This window comes from Sphaeramia orbicularis, chromosome 20, assembly GCF_902148855.1.
Source record: "Sphaeramia orbicularis chromosome 20, fSphaOr1.1, whole genome shotgun sequence".
Taxonomy (NCBI): Eukaryota; Metazoa; Chordata; class Actinopteri; order Kurtiformes; family Apogonidae; genus Sphaeramia; species Sphaeramia orbicularis.
The window spans coordinates 19,694,279-19,716,526 of NC_043976.1; the positions used below are offsets into that span (position 1 = coordinate 19,694,279).

Consider the following 22,248-nt stretch of genomic DNA (forward strand, 5'->3'; position numbering starts at 1 on the left):
CGCCTGTTTAAAAATAAAATAAATTAAAGATTTTTCAAAAAAAAAAAAAAAAAAAAAAAAAAAATATATATATATATATATATATATATATATATATATATATATATATATATATATATTCAGTACTTGATTGTGACAGAGGTAAATACTAAATACACTGTATATTTCACGATACTCACTGTGGTAAAAATTCTCCTTTCCTTTATTTTTCCACATAAATCCATGTATAGTACTTTCAAACAAACATAAACTAATAAATGAATAAAAAACGAAAGGAAAATATTCAGTTTTTAAACATGCTTTAATTACATTTTTACACTTTACAGTTTACTGTTTTTTCAAATCCAAAAATACTATAAGCCTACTTTAAGGTGGAGGTCCCATTTTACATTAATCAGAGCAAAATAAAAAGAATATAACGCTAATATAGTGATTTTAAAAATGAAATGAATGAAACCTTGGAAATAATAGCTGTTTCCTTTATAAAACAAAAATAGCAATGAAAACATCAACAGTTGGAAAATAAATGTACAGCAAAAATTTACATTAAAGGGTAAAATAGGAAATAGAGATTAATTTTTTCCCACTGATTAATGCTGTTTTTATACAAACAGTCGTCTAAATACTTTACTTTGTTGTTCCATAAGGTAAATCAATCAGGCACTGACAAAGACGGCTAAAAACCATGGGGTCCTCGGTCTAAGGACCTCAGGGAGAAGTAAACAAAAAATGATGGTTCGTTAATTTTGCCACCTTCGTCTATTTAATTAACTTAACGCGTTTGTTTTTTCGCGCCGATCACAACCAAATGGCAGAGGACAACGAACTAGAAAAGTATGTGACTATTTTGCTGTTTGTTTGCTTTTAGCTGCCGGTAACACATATTTAGCTAAGCTAGTTTTCCGCCGTAACTGTAAGACACCGTTTACTTGAGGAGGGAGTGGGATGGGGAAGGGGTATTTTTGTCGACAGCTGTTAACAGTTATAGTGCTGTGACAGTGGAAAGGTTGTGAGAAAACCCTGCCACCGTAACTGCACTCGGCATTTGCTAAAGATAACATTAGCTGCGTGGTTAAAGGTCGGCTAATTCAGAGCCTGTGCTGATTCAGCAGCCCGGGTCAAACCGGGACACTGACGCCGTCCCTCATTCACTGCACTAATGATTCACTTTCTCCTCTAAAGTCTGCATCACTGTGTCTTTTCTCGCTTAATTAAATTGTTTTCCCCTTGGCGCCCCCTTGAGATTTTGTGCCATCTCCCTCCCCTTCACTTGACTCATTTTTTTCTGTTTTTGTTTTTTTCTTGTGAATCCATAGACGTGCAATAGAGGAACTCCTCCGGGAGACTGACAGGGCTCGGGTGAGAGCAGAGACCATGGGCCCTGCAGGATGGTGAGCACTGTCTTTGACATGCCATCTGTGTCAGTCTGCACACATCTGACATCCAACAACGTTTGTCTGATACCAAATGGCTTAACATTTGTTGTACTGGGGCCATCGTTCGTTCGTTCTTTTTTTTTTGTTGACACTTTTTTTTAATTAGTTATTTATCATTTTGTCATGCACAACATAAACAACAATCGGCAGCAGATAATAGTCACAATCTAATAGTAATAATAATTTAGGTTATAGTTATGAAATAGCAATCAAGTTACCCAAGTAATTACATTTTTAGAGCAGCAGTTTATATAGCATTTCACAGGAGTATAAAACAAACCACGTATTAATTGCGTTTAAAGAAACTAATCCATTTGCCCCATCTTATTATGAAAAGTTCATCTTGCAGCCTCGGCATAAATGTTAATCTCTCCATTTTGTGAATTTCATCAACAATTTTCAACCCGTCCTCCTGCACTGGTGGATTAAGTTGAAGCCATTTACAAGTGATTACTTTTTTTTGTCGCAGCACCAACGATTTTTTTTTTAGAAGTTATTTATCATTTATTGTGAAATCATCAGGAAGAACTCCTAACGATAGTGACAAAGTGGGTTGCTGTAATTTAAAACCCAAAATCTGTTCTATATTTTTTTATATAATATTTATTCCAACATCTTTCCAAAAAGTTGTAATTTTCATACAGGACCAAAAAATGTGGGTCTGGTTTCCCTCTGTGTCCCCGCAACCCCCTGTGTAGAAACATTTAAGTTTCTACACAACTGTTGTTTTGGCGTTATAATGAACCGTACTCAATTTTTCTGACTAAATTCTTGCCAGTAGGCTGAAGAGGAGGTTGAAGTAGCAGATTCACACAGGGCAAATTTTCTTTCATTGTTTTGTGTCAAGGTGAAGATGTGAGTGACAAGAACAAAGTGCGTGTTACATCATGTGTGGCTGAGCTGTTTTACTCAATTTGCTTGAATGCCAATTGATGCACATTTACTTTAATCAAGTATTAATATTTTATTCAACTGTATTACTCCACTAGATCTCAAAGACAAACACTGTACTTTTTACACCACTGCATTAATTTTAGCTGCAGACACTTTCCACATTACGTGTTTCATTCTTTCTTGGCCACTGACACCATCGATGCAAGCATCTTAAAATGTTCATCTTGAATGTCATAAACTGAAATATAAAGTGCTCCTTTGTGGCTTGAGAAAATCCCCTAAATTAAAGCTGTTGGTAGTGAGGGAAAGTCCATTGTCCCAAAACTGAAAACAGGGCTGTCTTTTTAGATTTGTAATTCTCCCAGGGAAGGCAAGCTGTTTACATATCGTGACTTCATAAAATATGTATTGATTAGATTAATAAACAGTTTATTGTGTAGTTACAACCACCATCTACAGCAGTAAAATGTAATGTACACATTAATATATTATTACTGTGAATGAAAAATATCATGATGAGAAACAAAAGAATGTCAGGAACCCTTTTACTGCACAAACACTTTTTTCTGTCACACTTTAGGCATTTTTTGCTTAGACTTTTGCTTAACTGAAAGTACAGAGTAGTTTCACTTGTAGATGAGTATTTTTGGAGTGTGCTGTTTGTGCTACTGCTGAAGTAAAGGGTCTGAATTTTCTGCTTCTGAACATGACAGCAGAACAATTCAATCATACAAGGCAGTCATCACACAGAGATCTAGGCTTCCTAAAACATGCAACATGATTATGTTGTAACAAATAGAATTTCAGCAGTGAAAATGCCCATTGTGAGCGTCTAAATGGGGTTATTTTATTTTTCAGTAGCAATGGAAACCAGGGGCAACATGGTGGTGCGGTGGATAGCACTCATACCTCACAGCAATAAGGTCCTTAGTTCAGTTCCAACACCAAATGACAGTTTGCAGGTTCTCTCCGGGTACTCCGGCTTCCTCGCACCATCCAAAGACATGCACTAAAATAGGTTAATTGGTTAATCTAAATTGCCCATAAGTGTGAATGTGAGAGTGATTGGTTGTTGGTCTCTATTTGGCAGCCCTGCGGTTTAGAAGATGAATGAATGAATGGAGACCAGTAAGATAAAGAACGTTTAAAGCATAAACGACCAGTGGAGTTGGACACATGGTTCATAGATGACCTGCTGCTGGACGCACTTCTTAATAATAGTGTGCCATACAGTGATGTCATGTTTAAGGCTTTTTTGTTGATGTCCCTGTCAGGTTGAAGTGTCCACTCAGGAGCACCAACAAGCGCTTTCTCCTCAACACCCTTCGATCCACCGGCCTGCAGCGGCGCACCGGTGATCCCAGAGGGGGACACTCCGCCACTAGAGGGCGCCCGAGGAGCGAGTCCCCGGAGAGAAGCCGTGGCCGCAGCAGATCACCCGCCAGAGACCACCGTAGTAATGGAGACCACACAGAAAATAAACATCATCACAGGGACAGCAGCACAAAAAAACATCAGAAATACAGCAGAGACAAGGACAGGAGCCACAGACATAAAGACAACTCAGACGGGAGACACAGGAAAGATGGACATAACAGAAACAGAGACAAACATAAATGAAGATCTGTGGCACTCCTCTTCCAAAGGCCACTCCTGAACTATACCGACCACCCACACGCCTCACAGAGCCCCTGGCAGTGTGTCCTGCATAGCTGGTATGTTAGATGACATGGAAGATACTTTAATAGCTTTTATTTTTTTATCCCTTCTAATAAAAATGGGCTTGTTTTAAGCCACAGAAACAAGGTGGAGATTATTCAACCATTAAAGCTGTTTTACAGAAGCTGGAAGCAGATTGTAGAGATTTAGACCCTTCATGCAAAATGGACTAAGATAAGCAGAGTTTTATTTACTATTTCTATGAGTAATTCTAGAGAATCGGAGTGAATAGAATATCTAATTACCTTTTTTAGTAGATCAGAATTTTTTGTTGTTTTTTTTACAAAGCTTTACCTTTTCTGAGCTCTCATATTTCATATGACTAAGGATTTGGCGTAAATGTGTTTCACCTACAGTAGAGGAGGTTTGGTTGCAATTATAATGTCATTACTATTCTTCTGTCAATGTTTACTGAGGCCATGTTGCTGTCGCCACTGGGCAAGCACTTTTTTATCGCGTGTCCAACTTTTTGACATGTGTATGTACACCGCCTATCAGAAACGGTTTTGTTTGTTAAAGTTCTCCTGGCACTCCTAATGGTCACCCAGTCCTCTTGAACATGAGATCATTCAAAGACTGTAACAGCAATAAACAAACTACCAGTACTAAAGAAAATGCTGGTTTAGTGACTGAACTCCTAAATGTGCATTTGGACATACGAGATTTGTTCAGGGTTTTGAAGTATTTTAATACCTGCTGTTTGTATCTGTTCTGTTTTTACTGTTCTGCGTGCAAGTGCGTTCTATAAAGAGCAGTTGTCGATCTGTTGGGTTATGATTTACCCATAAGTCTATTATTGCTGAGTTAACCTGTGTTTCTCTTCGCTTGAGCCATTACGCAAATGTCTGTGTCTGGAAAGTGAAATGCGTTTTACGCGGCATCATGCTCCATAAATCACGTTGTCCATCTCCACTGTAGTGGAGAATAGCTTCGGTTAACTGTTTCCTTCCTCTTTGCAACAATGATCAAATATAAACACCATTAAGCCATAGTGCAGGAGGTGATTTGTGTAGAACTGGTTTACTTGAACTTTATTGCATCTCTGAGTGCCCCATTAAGATACCGTGGAAAGGGCCATAATTGCTTTTGAAGAACTCTGTGCAAATAGTGTAGTGATATACACTATAGAGTTAAAAGCCTAGACGTCCTGTACAATTTACCTGAAAACCGGTGAATCACACCTGTCCTGTGATAAAGGCTCAAAATGTTGCATAAAACCGCCGGTGCTCCCAGGTCGTGGAGATGCGCTCCACACGCTCCGCACCCCATGTTAATTGTGTTCTGTAGTTCACTCCATCCTAATTGGTTTACCACGAGAGCGGTGGTTTAATGGGGCGAACGCACCCCCGTCAAAGGCTAATGGCCTGCAAACATGGCCAGAGTGCAGTGAGTAAAGCGGCCTCGGCAGCTCTGTGTTTGTTATTGCCAAGGGCCCATCGTGCGGGAACAGTGAGCTCACACTCGCTAAATGGTGTTAAATGATGCATTTACAGAAGTGTAATGGGTACATTTTAAAAGTCACCAAATCAGAGCGGTACAGACAAATGCAAAAAGTGGCAGTGGAAATAGGCCTGGTGTTTGAGCTTCCCATCCGAGTTTCCAAGACAACTGTCTCAACATCCAACTCCCTTATCTCGCAGGTCAACCAATGTTTGCGCCCTTACCTATCGATTTATCAGGCGTGTTGTGCAGACAAGAGATATATCCATATATATTGTCTCTGTGCTGGGTTGGTTTGTGTCTAACCCTTCTCCCTGTGTAGACACAAGGTCCCCATTCACACTACTTGACCCGTGTTTGTTTCTGTTGTGGTGACAAACAGGGGGGAGCCAGGTAAAGGTGGTATTTACTGAGTGGCATTGATTTAAGCGCGCAGGGACGTCCTGTTCAATTTACTGAAAAATCTCAAGCTGCGCTGGAAACTAAGGGATCGCCCATAGGTCTACAGTTTTGAGCAAACAGTCAAACCAATGACTTGGGCGCTGCAGAGTCACATGGTGATAGGGTGACACACCTGTGTGGAGCTGCAGAGGCCTCACAGTTGCGCCAGAGGCAGGTAGAGCAGAAGGTCCGCACCGAGGCAGGGCGCAGGTGGTGTATGTGCGCGCAAACTTCCCTGCAGCCTCGGGTCCTCCGAAGTCATGAATCGGGAAGATAATTTTTACCCTTCGCAGGTTTTTAAAGATTCCTGCGCTTACCAGAGGTCACACAGCGAGGACTACAGCCACAGCCCGCCGCCCTGTCTCTACATGAGCAGGCAGGTCCACTCCGTCTACACTCCGCCGTCCGTGGGAGCCCTGGAGCAGGCCAGTCTACCTGACATAGCTCCGTCTTATACTCTACCCATCCGAGATGATCCAGGGGTGCCTCAGCTCCACCACCCACAGGTGCTTCAGCAGCAGCCCCTTCACCCTGCTGCAGGTTATGGTGACACGGTGGAGCAGAGCAGATATCACCTCCCTTTCCCTTGGATGAAAACGACTAAATCCCACTCACACGCATGGAAGGGACAGTGGGCAGGTAATACCTGAAACTAATATATGTCAGTTAATGCTCTTTGTTTTCTCACTCAATCTAAATAGGGGATTTTTCAACGCTTACTTTAAGTTTCCCTTTCATACACATGGATAGTTTTATTTCAACCTGTTGTCATGAGTCTGAAGTGACTCCCACTGAGGCCTACAATGACATCATGTTCCCAACAATACTATCCTGGGTGTTGCAGTTTACCTTGTCAGTCAATTTGTAAAAGACCCGGAAGGTCACTGGTTACTTTTAATAGACCTTATCGTCACAAAGTGTAGGTTTTGTCCATACAATGCATTCGTACAAATCCACATATCTACATCTCTTCAATAAGACACCCAGATCTGACACAGGCGACTTGATTAATGAAAAAAACCAAAAAAAAAAACCAAGACTTGTTGGAAATTATTATCCACTGATTGTTTGATCTTGTATTTTACATAATGAATTATATTAATGAATTATTTACTGCTTTGTATTCTGAGACGGACTTGAATTATTCTAGAATAGGAGTTTAATGAGGCCGTTTGTTCCAGAGAAACTCGGTGAAATATGTAAACTTTCATGTTAAAGAAAAGCCTCAGACAATTCAACAAAGCAAACAATTTGGTTCATTGATAAGTGGTAAGATTTTGTATTTATTAGCTAATACTTAAATGCTATTTAGACATTACAGTTATCTCCTGTGACAAAATGGCTTCTTTTAGTTCTTTTGTACGCATTTGTTAATTAAACCATAATAACGAAACTCTCAAAGCATGCTAAACAGCTGATATGGAGCTACAAAAAACAAAAAAGAAAAAGAAAAAAGTAAAATCCTGATTTGTAAAGTGCTATGAACCATCAGTGGATGAACCATTCTTTACTTAAAAATTAATAAATAATAAAAAATAAATTTTCCTGTTATGAAGACTACCCTATTACACAATGACTACACAATGTAATTCAACCATTTTCAAGTAAATTATTTATAATAAATGCTCGATATCAAATTTAATACAGTCAAGACAAACTTTATACGCTGGGTAAAATAGCTGAGTTGTTTACTCATTTTCTAGCCATTATATAGTAATTTTTAATCACATAGGCAGTGAAGAATGAGTATACAAGGCTCAAACAAAAAGTTTATTTGTTCATGACATTATTTATTTTTTATTTTTTCCCATTTCTTCCATTAAATAGGGTTACATTTTTCAGAGCATTAAGTCCATTTAGGCTGTTCCGTGGTCCGTGGTTTTCATATCGAACTAAAAGCAAGAATCCTGATTTTTCTGATCAAATGTTACTTCTCAGTGACAATAGAAAGAAGTTTCTATGTTTTCAAGTTATAACATATTTATCAAAGTTCCATACCAAACATTACATTAGTATTAAACATTACAATTTATTAAAAATTTATATCAGTGTCGAGATATGCCAGTTGTAAGTGTGAGTGTAAATATGTGACTGTGTTTTATGGATTTTCACCATCAAAACTGGATGTGCAGTGGATTCTGTCTTCATGTACCTTAACACTTTTTACAGTACAGCCTTTCAGCTACAGTCTTGGTTAAATATAGCTAGTCTTTGTTCTTGTCTGTTTCATATCATTGTCTATCACATGTTGGATTTGCATTAGGCTGTATTTTATTGTGGCTGTCGAGAAGGATGCTGCTAAATTATTCTATTCTATTCTATTCTATTCTATTCTATTCTATTCTATTCTATTCTATAGAACAAATCTTTTATAAATCTGAATATGTGCTATGTCTGCTCTGTGTCACTTGTTGCTTCCAGATAGGAAGTTTAACGATTTTATGCGCCTGAGCTTTAATGAACTATGTTTAATAAAGTTTATGTTTACTTAAATTTTTTACTTAGACAAACTCTGGCCGATATGCCAATTTCATTTGTATTTCCAATCCATTTAAGCGTAATTTTCAAGTCAGAAAAAGCCTACGTTTTCACTTTTATATTAGTGGGGAAAACAACACTGACGAGGAGCTTGAAATGAAGTAGAAATGCAACTTGTTTATGTGACTGTATCCTCTGTGACTGATCTGGATCTACGTGTGTGTTTTTAGGTCCATATGTGATGGCAGAGACCGAGGAAAACAAACGCACGCGGACAGCCTACACGCGCGCCCAGCTGCTCGAGCTCGAGAAGGAGTTCCTGTTCAACCGCTACATCTCGAGGCCGCGGCGCGTGGAGCTGGCCCTGACCCTCAGCCTCACCGAGCGCCACATTAAGATCTGGTTCCAGAACCGGCGCATGAAGTGGAAAAAGGAGGAGGACCGTAGGAGGGCGAGGGGGTCCGACCCTGACCAGGACTCCTCCATCACCTCTGGGGACCAGAGGGAGGCCGCGGGAGGGCTGTCCTCCACCAACGGACCTCAGAGCACCACACCCCCTGTTTCTCCGCAGTGCCACACAAGGGAGCCCTCCTAAACCTACAGGAAGAACTTATCTAGACACTAAGGAAACTTATATTACATGGATATTTTATTCTGAGATCATGGGAACTCGCATAACAGGCTACAACTCACATGAGAGCCATGTTGGATATTACTGACAGGACATTCCTGCATCCTACCCCACCTCTGTTTGAGACTGTTCAGCAAAAGGACCAGAGACGGAACTTTAACTTTCCTCCTTTCAGAGCCAGTATGAGAAAAGACTTATTTACGCAAACTGTGGTTGTTTTGGTTTATTTAGGCTAGTTTTACAGCACCTTCTTTTGTCGCCTCAGAGATGTGAGTAGTAAAGCAAATGTATCGATATATGTATGTGCTATATCCAATGTATAGTCTACTTGTACGCCTATTGTAATATTATAATTATTCAAATATTTTTATTGTTTTGACAAAGTCGTTAATTAATTGAGTTAATGCCACGTTTAAAATAAAGAAAATGTTCACAGCATGTGCATAATACCCTTCATAAAAATCACCAAACCAACACCACTAATAAAGTTTTATAATTTATTCGGCACATCAGTGAGCACGAGACCCTGAAGGCGCAGGTGACATATTCTTTTCACCTCCTCTATGCCGCGCGCCCTCTCCACCTGGCGCTCGTTCTGGACGCGTTCGGACAGCTGCCGTAAGATGGTCGCCTTGTCGTTCATCCTGGCGCAGATGACGAACGGGAACCCGAAGCGCGCCTTGTAGTCCAGGTTGAGCCGGGTCATGCGCGACACTTCAGCGGAGTTTAAGGCATCCAGCCCGGCACGCGCCTGTTCCTCGCGGGACTCCTGGGTCAACGTGCCGCTCTGGAGCTCCCTCCCCGCGAGGTCTGGGTGACACCTGAGGATGCCCTCTTTACCTGGACGCACATATTGGACGCAGTTTCTATTTTGCGCACCGTGAAAAGAGGCAATAAAGAACCAAACAAGTCTAGAACTGCCAATAAAAGCTCATATAAGTAAAACTGTAGGTAATATGTTGAAGTTGAGGCTCACCTGATTCTGGGAGAGCATCGATAAACTCATGAATGGCCGCCTCCAGATCAGCCAAACCTGCAAAAGGACGCTTTGACCACACAGCTGCAGTTATTATAGGACATTTCTCCACCACATTGCCGAAAATATTCACAAAATCATCATAGTCGAGGGCATTTAATGTGGCGAAGTCCATGTTTAGGACACTTTTAAGTAGTTCACCCGATGTTAGATTCCAAAAGTAGGGACGGCATGTACTCTGAAGTCTACCCACTGACCCCAGTACAGGATTTACCACAAAGGTTAATGCACTGCTGGACATAGAACAACCCACTCACTGCTTGGCTGTGGTTAATCTTTGCCTCATCAGGTCAGGTTCAGACAGTAACAAGCTCAGTAATGGTAAGAAGAAGAAATTAGCTTAGTCAGATGTGGAAAAGACTAGTCCAATTTATTGGTTAGGCCTTAATATATTCCATCTGTATGTTTTAATAGGAAATGTCTGGGTTCTGATCTCTGGCGCCCCCTGGTGGGTAAAAGGAGCATCAGGAAAATGAGCTTCAACTGGTGCTTTATTGCAACGAGACCACTTCTGTTTTTTTTTTTTTATTAACCCTTTCATGCATGAATTATGAGAACCTCAGTCAAGATTTTTTTTCCTGACTGTTTTTATTCCTCTTTAGGCATGAAAAAAACAATGCAAAATTTTTGTATGAACCTATTTTTCATGGAGTTACAAAAATGTCTACTCAGCTGGACACAATGCATTTAATTTTTTTTTTTTTGGTTGTCGTTTTGTTTCATATTTTTATTGATGTGCATACAAGAAAACAAAATGTACATACCAACACCATGGCACACTGATGTCAACATTAACCAGGTTTGTAAACATCATTACTTTCAGATTTGCTTTTTTTTTTTTTTTTGTAACAAATAACAATGAAACCAGATGAACAATACAATGAAAAGAAAACTAAGACATAGTCTGGATAAGATAATACAATGAATTTAATTTTTGAAACAATGAAACACATTTAAAACCCATCATCAGAAAGTAATATACTGTGGGAAAACTATGAAATAAAAACATTTTTAGTGCAGCTAATCTGATGTTTTCTCACATTTTAACATACTCTAATGCTAGTTATTACTCACTTCATGGAGATAATATGCAAAAAAAAAAAAACAAAAAACAAAAAACTTACTGATTATGAAAACAGTTAGTTATAATCTTATAACAATTAGCCTTAGATTTACACTCCAACATGTTACTACAGATCAGGTTTATCAAGAACAGCAAAGTTACAGTAATGGTATTAATTGTAGTGTATGAGATGGTGCATGAGTGTCCACTGTGTTGGCTGTTATGGAACTAAAACAACAAAACCCATGAATATACAAGAGAACAGCTGGAGAATAGCTGTCCACTGTTGTGACCGCTATGCATGAAAGGGTTTAAATATGCAGCGGTGGGAAGCTTTGGCGTATTTAAGTAGAGTTTTCCTCATTTTTTTTAAACACCTGCTCCCTACATTTTAACCCAAATATCCGTTCTTTCTACTCTTTATTCTTATTCTTAAATTTTTCTTTGCTTTTTGTGATTTGGGGTATTTATGTCCTCCCAGGTACCAAGGCTGACTTCACCAAAAACAGAAAAAAATAGCACAGTAACACTGAAAAGATGACCCATTAGTGCATCCATCAGTGCATATCACACATGACAAATATAGGCCCAACAATATGAAGATTAAATAAAAGACAAGAAAAACAAAGAAGACATGAAGTGAATGTCAGAATGTTAGTCATGTTCAGTTTTTTTTTTATTTTAGTTGCAAATTCAATTTATTCAGTTACATTAGCTTTGTATATAAACAGCAGGTAAAAATTCACTTTTTACTTTCATGCACTTGTACTACATTTATTAAAGTCTGTACTTTTTACTTTCTTTCAAGTAAAGGTACTGAATCAGTGCTACTTTTACCAGTCTTCTTTTAACACAAGTATCTGTACTTCTATGTGAGTAAAGAATGTGCATAATTTTTACACTTCTGCAAATACACACAATATAAATTGGAGTATGAGAAATGTGTCTCAAAACAAAAAAAAAATGTTATTATAAAGTACACTGAGAGGCAGCTATGAATCTTGACATTAAAACACAGTGGAAAGGCCTTGACAGAGAAAAACATGAAAAGTGCCATTATAATAAGTATTAGATTGCTGCCATTTGCATAGTAAAAACACATCTGAAACCAAAGGCTGCTACAGTACAGATGTGCATTTATAGACTCTACAGTTCACATGTCTACAGTATAGTGCTGAGCATTTACATTCATACCTTGATCTGTTAAAAAAAAAATAAAAGTAACAATATTTTATCTGAACCCATCTGGGATTCTGAAAATGCTTGTAATACTTAACAGAATATAAAGAAAAAGCATACAATTATTAATATGACTCCTCAAAGATAATTAAGTAAAATGTTTCAGAGCATAGATGAAATGGTTTGAACCTTTCGATCCATTGAGTGGTAAGTGATCACTCTGTACCACTTTGTTTCAGGGGTTTGTCATCAGCGGTCGTGGTGTCTGACTCACACATTGTTGGTTTGCTTTCCTCAGTTGCGTTGACTAGACAGTAGTCATTTTTTGACTGTGCTGTTTTTTCTTTTGTCAATGCCGAAATGTCCAAAATGGCATTCTGGTAGTCACCGGAGGAGCGGTCAATCATGTTATGGTAGAGCTGAAAACAGAATAAAAGACTAATTATCAAAGTACAGGTAGTATTTTTACATCTAATTGTTCAGATGAAAACTTCCTTGAATAAAAGGATTTACCTTGTCCTCTATGTCTGCCAGCTGGTCAAACATAAAAGACAGCAACTTTGAGAATGAAGGGCGGTCACTGGGTTCAAGGGCCCAACATTTACACATCATCCCGTAGCTAAAGACAAAAGAGTTGAAACATTCACAGATTTATACAGAAGCTTTATAGTAGATTTGTTGTCTATGAACAGTCTCAGTTTGCAGAATATAGAGGTCGTATGTTAAAAATGCAACTTAAACATCTCCTAAACAGGTTTTTACACTAATTATTCATCTATTGAGTTTGTTATGACAGTCTTCAGTGTCATAAACATATGCAAACTGTGTCCATTGGTTGACGATTCAGATGCGCAGACTGAAGACACCTACACAGACTCGTTGGCATAGTATGGACACTCCATCTTAAATCCTCTCTCAATCAAAGAGTAGAACGTGTGATCCACCTTCATGCCAGGGTATGGTGTAACACCTGAGATCAACACAGAAAAGTCCATTTTAATTAACTGCTTGGAGGATTATTTGATTAATGTACTGTTCATAAAGAATGCTACCTAGTGAGAATATCTCCCAGAGCAGAATCCCATAAGCCCAAACATCGCTCTTCATGGTGTACATCCCCTGAAAGATGCTCTCTGGTGCCATCCACTTCACCGGCAAACGTACCTAAAAGGATGCCACATATGTCACCCACATAAAATATAACAAGTCTTCAATAAATGAGCAATACTGAGGTCAGATGGCGTTTATTGTTTGACTTACATTTCCTCTTACAACATAGTTGGAGTCATTGTCGATGTCCCGGGCCAGTCCGAAGTCACCAATTTTCACCAGTCGACCTTTTGTTACCAAAATGTTTCGAGCAGCCAAGTCACGATGAATACACTGTATACAAAATACAGTAATTATAACATTGTCCAAATACAATCTGGGCTTTAAGGTAAGTATTTGTTTTTTTAAATATCCAATTTTATTCTAAATCTATTTCTATCTAAAATATGGCTTTATGCATCACAACATAAAAATCTTTACATTTTTAGAGGACAGAAACTCCATGCCCTTTGCCACTTGGAAGGCAAAGCTCAGCAGGTCATCAAAGGTCAGGGCTTGCAGGTCCTCAGTCTGTTCATCTGGATTTACATACATCTCTGGGTCTGCGTTAGAATCAACACAGTTTAGAGCAGAGGTGGCAAGCAATGGCACACAGTCCAAAACCGACCCTGGAAAGGGGTCCAATCTGGTCTATGGGATGAAGTTTTGAAAAGTAAAATTTACACTGAACATATTAACAGTTATGGGTGTCAAAATCATTTTAGTTCAGGGGCCACATTCAGCCCAATTTGATCTCAAGTGGGTCAGACCAGTAAAATGACTAAAATTACTAAATGTTTTTAAATTGCACATGCTTTTATTAGGATATTTCATGTTGTTCATGGTTGTTCATGTTATTCACATTTTTTAAAGGATAGTTTGTAGATGTAAACATTTTCATAATGTAATTTTCCTTTTTTCACTCTAGAACACAGGTGTAAAACATGCGGCCCGAGGGCCAAATCTGGCCCGCCAAAGGGTCCAGTCCGGCCCTTGGGATAAATTTGTGAAATGCAAAAATGACACTAAGATTTTAACAATCCTTTATTTCAGGTTCCACATTCAGACTAATTCAATCTCAAGTGGGCAGTACCAGTAAAATACTATCATAATAACATACGAATAATGACAACTCCAAATTTTTCTCTTTGTAAATGTAAATATTTTCATGTATTTACACTAAAACAAAGATTATATCGCAAAAAATGTAAATAACCTGAAAAAATATGAACAACCTGAAATGTCTTAAGAGAAGTACAATTTTAACAAGATTCTGTCTGTTACTAAATGTTTTGTGTATTTGTAGATCCACTGTGATCTGTAAGTTATAATGTACATGTGTAAATGATAAACCGAGGCAGAATATTGTTAAAATTACACTTATTTTTTCAGTTTGTTCATGTAATTCACATCTTTTGAAAGGATAGTTTGTAGATGTAAACCTTTTCATAATGTAAATTTACTTTTTTAACTCTAAAACACAGAGAAAAATTTAGAGTTGACATATTTATATATTATTATGTTATTATTTTACTGGTCTGGCCCACTTCAGATCAAATTTAGTTGAATGTGGCCCCTGAACTAAAATGAGTTTCACCCCCCTGCTCTAGAACATAAGAAAAGTTTGGAGTTGACATTATTTACGGATTATTATGTTATTATTTTACTGGTCAAATTGGGCTGTATGTCACCCCTGAACTAAAATGCATTTGACAACCCTGGTTTAGGGGTAAGTGCTGCTACCTGGGACTTCACTGAGCACCATATACTGTATTAAAGTACGGGATAATAGCATGTTACTCTGACTTTAAATGATGTTTCTGACCTTCAAGGCTGTTCATGTCCCCAGAGTTGAGTGTGAGCAGAGCAATATCCTCCTGCCCCCTGGTGGTAGAACTGTACATAGGCACGTAGTTGTCCACTGTTTGTAGGTCACTGAGAAAACAAACTGTAACGTTAAATGTTACAGGAACAAGTGTGTTTCATCTACTCTTTTCTGACCTCATTGCTAAAATACAACACATTTCTTGCCCTTGTGTTTCCGTTCCTACCTAGAGGCTTTGCTGGGTTTCAGGTTGTGGTAAAGGCTGCTGAAACGGTCCCTGTTAAAGGCGTCAGTCACAGACTTGTGGTAGCGTTGACTGTTTTCCTTAAGATAGTTCAGCAGGTCACCATAACAGCAGTACTGGAAAATCAGGTATATGGGTCCTACAGGAAAATATACATGTGGAGTTTTTTAAACCTCTGTAGGATGAAAGATGGAAGTTTCTGCGATAGAGTCAAACAAACTGTCAAACACAATCAGTCTATAACTAGTTAGATCATTTTTTGGGTGTATAAAATCACATTAAATGGGTGCTTTGTTGTACACCCTTGCAGGTATATGTAGTGACTGTACCTGACTCTGTGCATGCCCCGAGCAGGTTAACAATGTTGGCATGGTGACCGATGTGAGTCAGCATCTTGAGCTCTGACATGAGCGCCTCCTTCTCCACGGTTTGATGTTTTTCTGTAGTGTCAAATACCAATAATGAAAAAAAGCTCTGTAACGTAGTTTATTTTACTCATGGAATTGCTGTTTACAATACTGACCTTTAAGCATCTTGACGGCCACCTGCTGTGATACCCCAGGCTTGTTGATGCCATAAGCTGTGGCCTGGACCACCATGCCAAAAGCCCCAGAGCCTAGTTCTTTACCTGAAGATGATACAGAAATGTAACTTCTCATATGAATTTATTTGAATATTGTAATTAAATATGGAACACTGACATTTTAAATGAGCAAAATGTTTATTTAATTTATACCCAGTTCCAGGTTCTCCCTGGGAAACTCCCACTTTGGATCATATTCAAAGTCCTTGAAGTTAATGTAGATGTAATCATTATCATTTGGTCCAACCATCTGGATTATTTGTAGCTGTGGCTGATACTGGGGTTTCTGTTTGACACAAAAAGGTGTTGGCATTAAGGTTTCCTGTGTGTTTATGTTTATGTGTGTGTGCAAATATGTAAAATCTATATACTGTACCTTTTTCCTGACATAATACAAAAGGACGATAGTGACAATGGTCAAAGCCAAAAAGAGGAGAATACTGCCAACTCTCAGAGCCATTGGGCTGAGGTTATCAGGATGTGGAAGACCTAAAAAAAACAGTATCTATTAATAATTCTCTCAACTGAGAACATTTAAGGGGTGATCGTTTCTGTAGCATCAAAAAGTTTTCATTACCTGTGGAGTGCTGAAGCCTGGGTGGGTAGTATACTGTGGGTTGATGGCACCAGGTTCCAACTGAGTTAGTGACGCAAAACATTACTTGTTGTCCATACACAGCATGTCTGCTCAAGGAACTCTTGATTGTCTTGCTACAGGAAACCTCTGCATCTGTCTGGGAGGTTTCTGGGACTTCTTCCCAGGATGACTCTGTTTCGCAACTGCAAAGAGACAAAAGAACAGGAACATGAGAATTCTTGAATTTAGATGTACATACTGTACATGGTTGCTGAAAGATGACACTCTGAGCGCACCTGGCATTTGAGCAAGACATCCAAGTATAATTTGCTGGCACAAGACTCACAGTCTTCATGTTGAAAGTATTGTTATCCTCACTGATATCAAATTTGAAGCTTGGTTTCTCTGGAATAAAGTCAGTGGACAATTCATTATCAACGAACACATGACGATTAATGTGCAGAATGTGTTCAAGGAAACCTCTTACCTACAAGACACACTGACACAGTCTTTGTTTTTTTCTGTCCTCCAGCCTCCATGTGTAATTTATATTCCCCTGTTTCGAGCTGACATAGTGTCACTTTCCTAAGAAGACAGTTATAGACAGAAAATCATGTTTCCTTAACGTTATGCCTCATATGTTTGTGTTTGTCAATAGTGTATGATTATTACTGCTTATGGATATTCGTAATGCTTTTTCCTCTTTGGGCAGTTACCTATGCTTTGTTACCCATTCTTCTCTGGTGCATTTAGTTTTAATTTTGTTAGGAGCCTCCCAGGTACACTGCTGAAGCACAGGATGGTATGAAATATTGGACTGCAAGCAGGGGTTTGGTGTGGACCAGGCTGGTATGATTTTCCTTTCATCCAGCTGGATAGAAAGGAAACCTTCAGCTGAGACAAAAAAAAAAACAAAAATAAAATCAATCAATCAGGTGAGTTCAGGGGTATATGCATATATGCACAAAGAGGGAAAGTAATGAAGAGAAATGAGTTTAACTAACCCTGGATGTGAACATGGACAGACTTTGTTTTGTTTTTTGGACCTCTGCATGTATATGTACCACTGTGGGTGACTTTAACTGATTCAACAAACAGGTATGTCATCACACTTTGATAATGTCTGTTCTCTTTAATGCAGATCTGGAAGACAAACACAGAGTTTTATGATTTGAATGTGAAAAATCAATGCAGCATTTTGTCATATCTTGAAACGCTGTAATTAGCTTCAAGACAATGGTAGTTCAGGTTTATTCAGATCAAAATTAAAAGAAAATTAAATAATTAATTATATATCATTATAGAATTATTAGAATAGAATAGAATAGATTAGATACTGGTTGTATGAATAATAACTGTACCTCTGATGAGCATGGTATATTGCTGGCAGCCATCGTTTGGTTATCTTTCTCCCACACAGGTGTTGGAAGTGCCCGATGTGTCCGACAGCGAAGCAGTAACGACTCACCAGGACTCAGGGTTACATCAGAAAACTCATTTTTCATAGAGTCAAGGCCTAGGTCTTTGTAAAAAAAAATAGGCCTCAAATCAGGCAAGACTCTACAACAATTATGCATTTTTTATGTGGTCTTTTTGGTTATTTTATGAGACGTAGCCCCTTGCTGGCAGAAAATATACATGTGTGTATCTAATGGATAAAAAAATGAAGTTTCTTGATTCATAAGCTGCAACATGTTCAGCAGTGTGAGGTCCAGAAATTTCACATTGTCAGGAATCCATAATAAATAATTTGCCATTAAATTAAAAAATTCCCTTACCATAGTCGTATAGTTGGGAGCATTCTTGTTCTTCACCATTGACAGCGCAGCATGTAACTCCTGTATCGGAATATCTGGTGGTACTTATTTTGTTCTCTACCCTGTTACCACTTGCAGGAACATTTTCCCCATCATTGTTTCTGTTAAAAAGGAATTTAAACATTACTCTTATTTGGTAAATGTAGTTACTGTCAGTACGTCATTGTTTAATTTAATATCATTAAGGATGTAATGTGTGTCACATTAGAAAATTTAAGCTATGTAATTAGGGGCAAAGCGCAAGAATTCAAAGAGGTGTGGACACCCTTGATGGACTTTCTCAAGCAGCAATAGATTATACTCATCTGTAAGGCTATTGAGTGTGACAGCTTCCTTTTGTTCTTTGTGTATGCCATTATTATTATTATTTTTTTGGAGGGGGAATTATTTTTTATTTTATTTTTCTCTTACACATTTTTTTGTGTGTGTGTGTGTGTGTGTGTGTATGTGTGTATGTGTGTGTGTGTGTGTGTGTGTGTGTGTGTGTGTGTGTGCAGTGAGGTTAGCTTGCATGTTATTGTGCAGTTAGTGTGGTATGTGTTGATGTGTTATGTATGTTTTTCTTCTGGAAATCAATAATTTAAAAAAAAGGATGTAATGTGTAACATCTTACCCAGACCATTTAATTGAGGGTTTTGGAAAGTCATCAGCAATGCACTTGAAGTAAGGGGACCGACGTGGATCTTCTGCTGGGACCAGAACCAGCCGTGGTTTTGTGGGATGTTCTAGATAAAACCAGATTCCAACCAGAAACAACTGATTTAAGGCATTCAAATAAGAAATAAATATTTATCAGCACTCAGTAGTTCAAGTGCAATACTTAGTGCTATACTGAAGTGAGGATGAAGGATAGAGCTGTTACTCACTCATTACAGCATGAAGAGACACCTTTACTGAAGATATGGACCCATTTTCAGTTTCACAGTGCACGGTGTACTCTCCAGAGTCTCTCTCAGAAAGTAATGGTAGAACCATCAGGTCACTTCCATTTCTGGAGAGTTTAAAGGAAAAACTTTAGTAGGTACCTGTTTTTTTGTTGTTGTTTTTTTTTACTTATACACAGAAAAGAGACAGAGACATAAATTCACTGACATTGTTTTTACGGGGACTTCTCCTTGAACCCAGTGACAGACAGGATGTCCAGACATGTGGTCCGAGGAGATGACGAGTTTCTGACCAACATACACCTCAATGCTAACAGGACGGGATGCATTCAGAAAATCAGCTGGCACAAAACATACCACCTGAAAAACCAGTCATACCACTCAATTAATCAGTTCCATGTAGAATTCGGTTAATAGGATGATGCCAGGTACTTGTAAGAAGCTTTGATTTATATTCTCAAACACACCACACAAACAAAAAGGATGATTAAACTACACTAAAAACTTCAACACTGACAATTTGTGCCATTTGTATTTCAACATTTGTTAAAAGTGTAATGTTATAGTTTATTTAATCTTGGAAAATACTGAAATAAAGGCTGTATTTGAAATGCAATTGAGAAGACAACATGAAAGAATTCTTTTACAGGAAGAATTACAACAAGACAGCGAGACAAAAAATAGGAAGAAATTCAAATTAATAATAAAAAAAAGTTTAGAGTGATTCAGGCAATTCTAATATAACTAGAATGAGGTAAAACAGGAACAGCTACAAATAGAATTAAACTATGGTAATTGGCCTAAGGATAAAAATAAAGTATGCTTAAGTTGTTGTTTTTTTACACTTGTGGTTCCAGGCTGCACAGCAGTAAAACTATATTTCTGAGGAAACAGCTGGCTCTTGCAACATTAAATCATCTGTGGGTGAATATATAAATAACAAGGGTAGGTAAAAGATTAGTAAATGGCTTATAAATACAGAAAATACCTATCACACAATATGGAGATTTTATTCTGTTGAATTTTGTCTTCTTTCTTAATTGTTTCCATTCATTTCATTAATGTACTAAAACTGTATTTTGAAAACCAATTGGCTTCTTGTATCAGCGGCAAAGTGATGTTTCATTGTGTGTGAATATATTAATGCGGAACAGACGTCAAACTGAGAAACAGAAATGACAAGATAAAGACATGTTTATATCTTTGCTTCCTTTAATATCCTGCAACCAGGTTTAATTTCTGTTCTGTTCTAATTCTATACTATGTACTCCAAAGGACCACCTTATTGGTAATTAATCTAGTGTACAGGTAAAATTATATTTTTGACATTCATACCAACAAAAAGTATTATGTTCTGTAAAATAAGAGACTAAATGTATGCCCATTTGTGTCTCATGCTGAGTTTGTACTTTCCCAATGATGCATGTCACTATATTCAAATGGAAACTTCCAAATTTAAACATATTTTCATATGAACCCACTGGCCCTGATAAAAAATAACACCTCAATTTCACTGTAACTTAGAGTGTTATTTTACCACAGTGTAATCAATATGATTTGGTCAGATAAGACAAGGTGTAAATTTCCCTTACCTCTTTACTGGGTTCACAGGATGGTGTCTGTGCTGAAACACCATCAGAGCAATACACCCCGACAGTGCACAGCAGAAAAACAGCTTAAAAGACAGAAAATATGGATATGTATTTTACACTCCTGTTTTGCATGTAGTTTCTGAATAAGAAAATACAAAGACTAAAGAATACAGTATTTAAAATAAATACATGAAAATAAAAATATAAAAAACAACTCTAAAGTAGGATAAGAATTGTTATAAAAATATCTTAACAGCTTTATTTGTGTATTTCCATTGCTACCATATCTTATTATGTGATTATATGCCCCAAGAAAATATTGTTTATACATTTTCTCAAATAGCTCTTCAAACCAGGAAGAACCTAACGTTTTGTTTGAGTACACAGATGCAAGTACATACTGCACATGGTCTGATATTCTAGTTATTTATTACTCCAACAGCACATCATATTACACTTTGTATCAAAGAGTGCACTGGTAAATGTGACATTGCAACCACAGAAAAGCCATTTTTGACCTTTATTGTTCCCCATGCTGAACTGTTGCTTGCAGGAATTAAGACATTTGGTTGTGACAGAGTACAGGTCTTTATAGAGTGTTTACATATTTCACTTCGTTTTCCATTATGTAAAATAATAAATGCATCTGTGAAGTAAATAAAATCTATAGATGTAATCAGATAAAATTAGAATATTATTTTCATCCCTAATATTGGAATAAGTTACACTCCTCAGTGAAAGTGTTTCTGCAATATCAGTGAACAACTCATAAATGACAGACTTTCCTAACTCACCCGTAATCATATTTGTGCGCCTCCGTCTTGATGCTGTTCTGTCACATTTCATCAGCTCAGACTGTGAAACTTTGACAAAGATGTGAGCCAGTCCCTTTATAAACAGAGGAAGTATCACATGACTTTGACTAAATAAGTGTCCGCAATATTCATGAGGTTCAAAAATTAAAAGACTAACAAGAAAAAATTCAAACAATTTACAGTATTATACAGGAATAGGCTAAATATATTTTTAAAAAAAATTTAAGACGAAAACGTAGAAAGTCGGAGTTCATGACTGGTGTCATTTGTATATATTTTTTAAATTTGTCATAATGTCATACTATGATTATACCATAAAAACTTCACATTTTGGACATGACCAAAAAAATGTATTGTTTTCCCCTTAAATTGCACACCTCATGCATTTTGACTAACTATTCTGCCCATATTTTACGTGTGTATGTCTTACTTATTACGTGTTACCGTATTCATATATGTCTGGTTTCCTGAGCTGCCTATGCTCTGCTCAGATAAGTTTACTTTA

General features: G+C 37.7%; 4 protein-coding genes across 5 annotated transcripts; 2 read left to right on the plus strand and 2 right to left on the minus strand.

Moving 5' to 3' along the window:
• The first annotated feature begins 695 nt into the window (after positions 1 to 695).
• si:ch211-140b10.6 (protein POLR1D) lies at positions 696 to 4,811 on the plus strand. Of its 2 annotated transcripts, XM_030123740.1 has the most exons (4): positions 696 to 834; positions 1,317 to 1,391; positions 3,605 to 3,961; positions 3,993 to 4,811. In XM_030123740.1, the coding sequence occupies exons 1-3, from the start codon at positions 809 to 811 to the stop codon at positions 3,948 to 3,950; spliced, it is 447 nt and encodes a 148-aa protein (XP_029979600.1). In that variant the 5' UTR covers positions 696 to 808; the 3' UTR covers positions 3,951 to 3,961; positions 3,993 to 4,811. The 2 variants fall into 2 exon arrangements, with proteins under 2 accessions (XP_029979600.1, XP_029979599.1); XM_030123739.1 differs by having other exon boundaries at positions 3,605 to 4,811.
• A 121-nt stretch (positions 4,812 to 4,932) lies between these two features.
• Positions 4,933 to 9,477, plus strand: pdx1 (pancreatic and duodenal homeobox 1). Its single transcript, XM_030123737.1, has 2 exons — positions 4,933 to 6,569; positions 8,639 to 9,477. The coding sequence occupies exons 1-2, from the start codon at positions 6,191 to 6,193 to the stop codon at positions 9,001 to 9,003; spliced, it is 744 nt and encodes a 247-aa protein (XP_029979597.1). The 5' UTR covers positions 4,933 to 6,190; the 3' UTR covers positions 9,004 to 9,477.
• A 52-nt stretch (positions 9,478 to 9,529) lies between these two features.
• urad (ureidoimidazoline (2-oxo-4-hydroxy-4-carboxy-5-) decarboxylase) lies at positions 9,530 to 10,318 on the minus strand. The gene is made up of 2 exons (XM_030123738.1): positions 10,016 to 10,318; positions 9,530 to 9,879 (listed from the first exon to the last, which is right to left on the minus strand). The coding sequence occupies exons 1-2, from the start codon at positions 10,314 to 10,316 to the stop codon at positions 9,530 to 9,532; spliced, it is 651 nt and encodes a 216-aa protein (XP_029979598.1). The 5' UTR covers positions 10,317 to 10,318.
• A 1,478-nt stretch (positions 10,319 to 11,796) lies between these two features.
• LOC115411548 (fms related receptor tyrosine kinase 3) lies at positions 11,797 to 21,828 on the minus strand. Its single transcript, XM_030123736.1, has 24 exons — positions 21,723 to 21,828; positions 20,929 to 21,011; positions 19,545 to 19,696; positions 19,319 to 19,443; positions 19,066 to 19,177; positions 18,414 to 18,553; positions 17,997 to 18,157; positions 17,640 to 17,778; positions 17,352 to 17,529; positions 17,123 to 17,220; positions 16,932 to 17,040; positions 16,636 to 16,838; positions 16,435 to 16,547; positions 16,212 to 16,344; positions 15,999 to 16,103; positions 15,805 to 15,915; positions 15,458 to 15,614; positions 15,232 to 15,341; positions 13,848 to 13,969; positions 13,578 to 13,700; positions 13,370 to 13,481; positions 13,188 to 13,287; positions 12,831 to 12,936; positions 11,797 to 12,736 (listed from the first exon to the last, which is right to left on the minus strand). Exons 1-24 carry the CDS (start codon positions 21,772 to 21,774, stop codon positions 12,533 to 12,535), a joined length of 3,048 nt encoding a protein of 1,015 aa, XP_029979596.1. The 5' UTR covers positions 21,775 to 21,828; the 3' UTR covers positions 11,797 to 12,532.
• Positions 21,829 to 22,248: the final 420 nt, after the last annotated feature.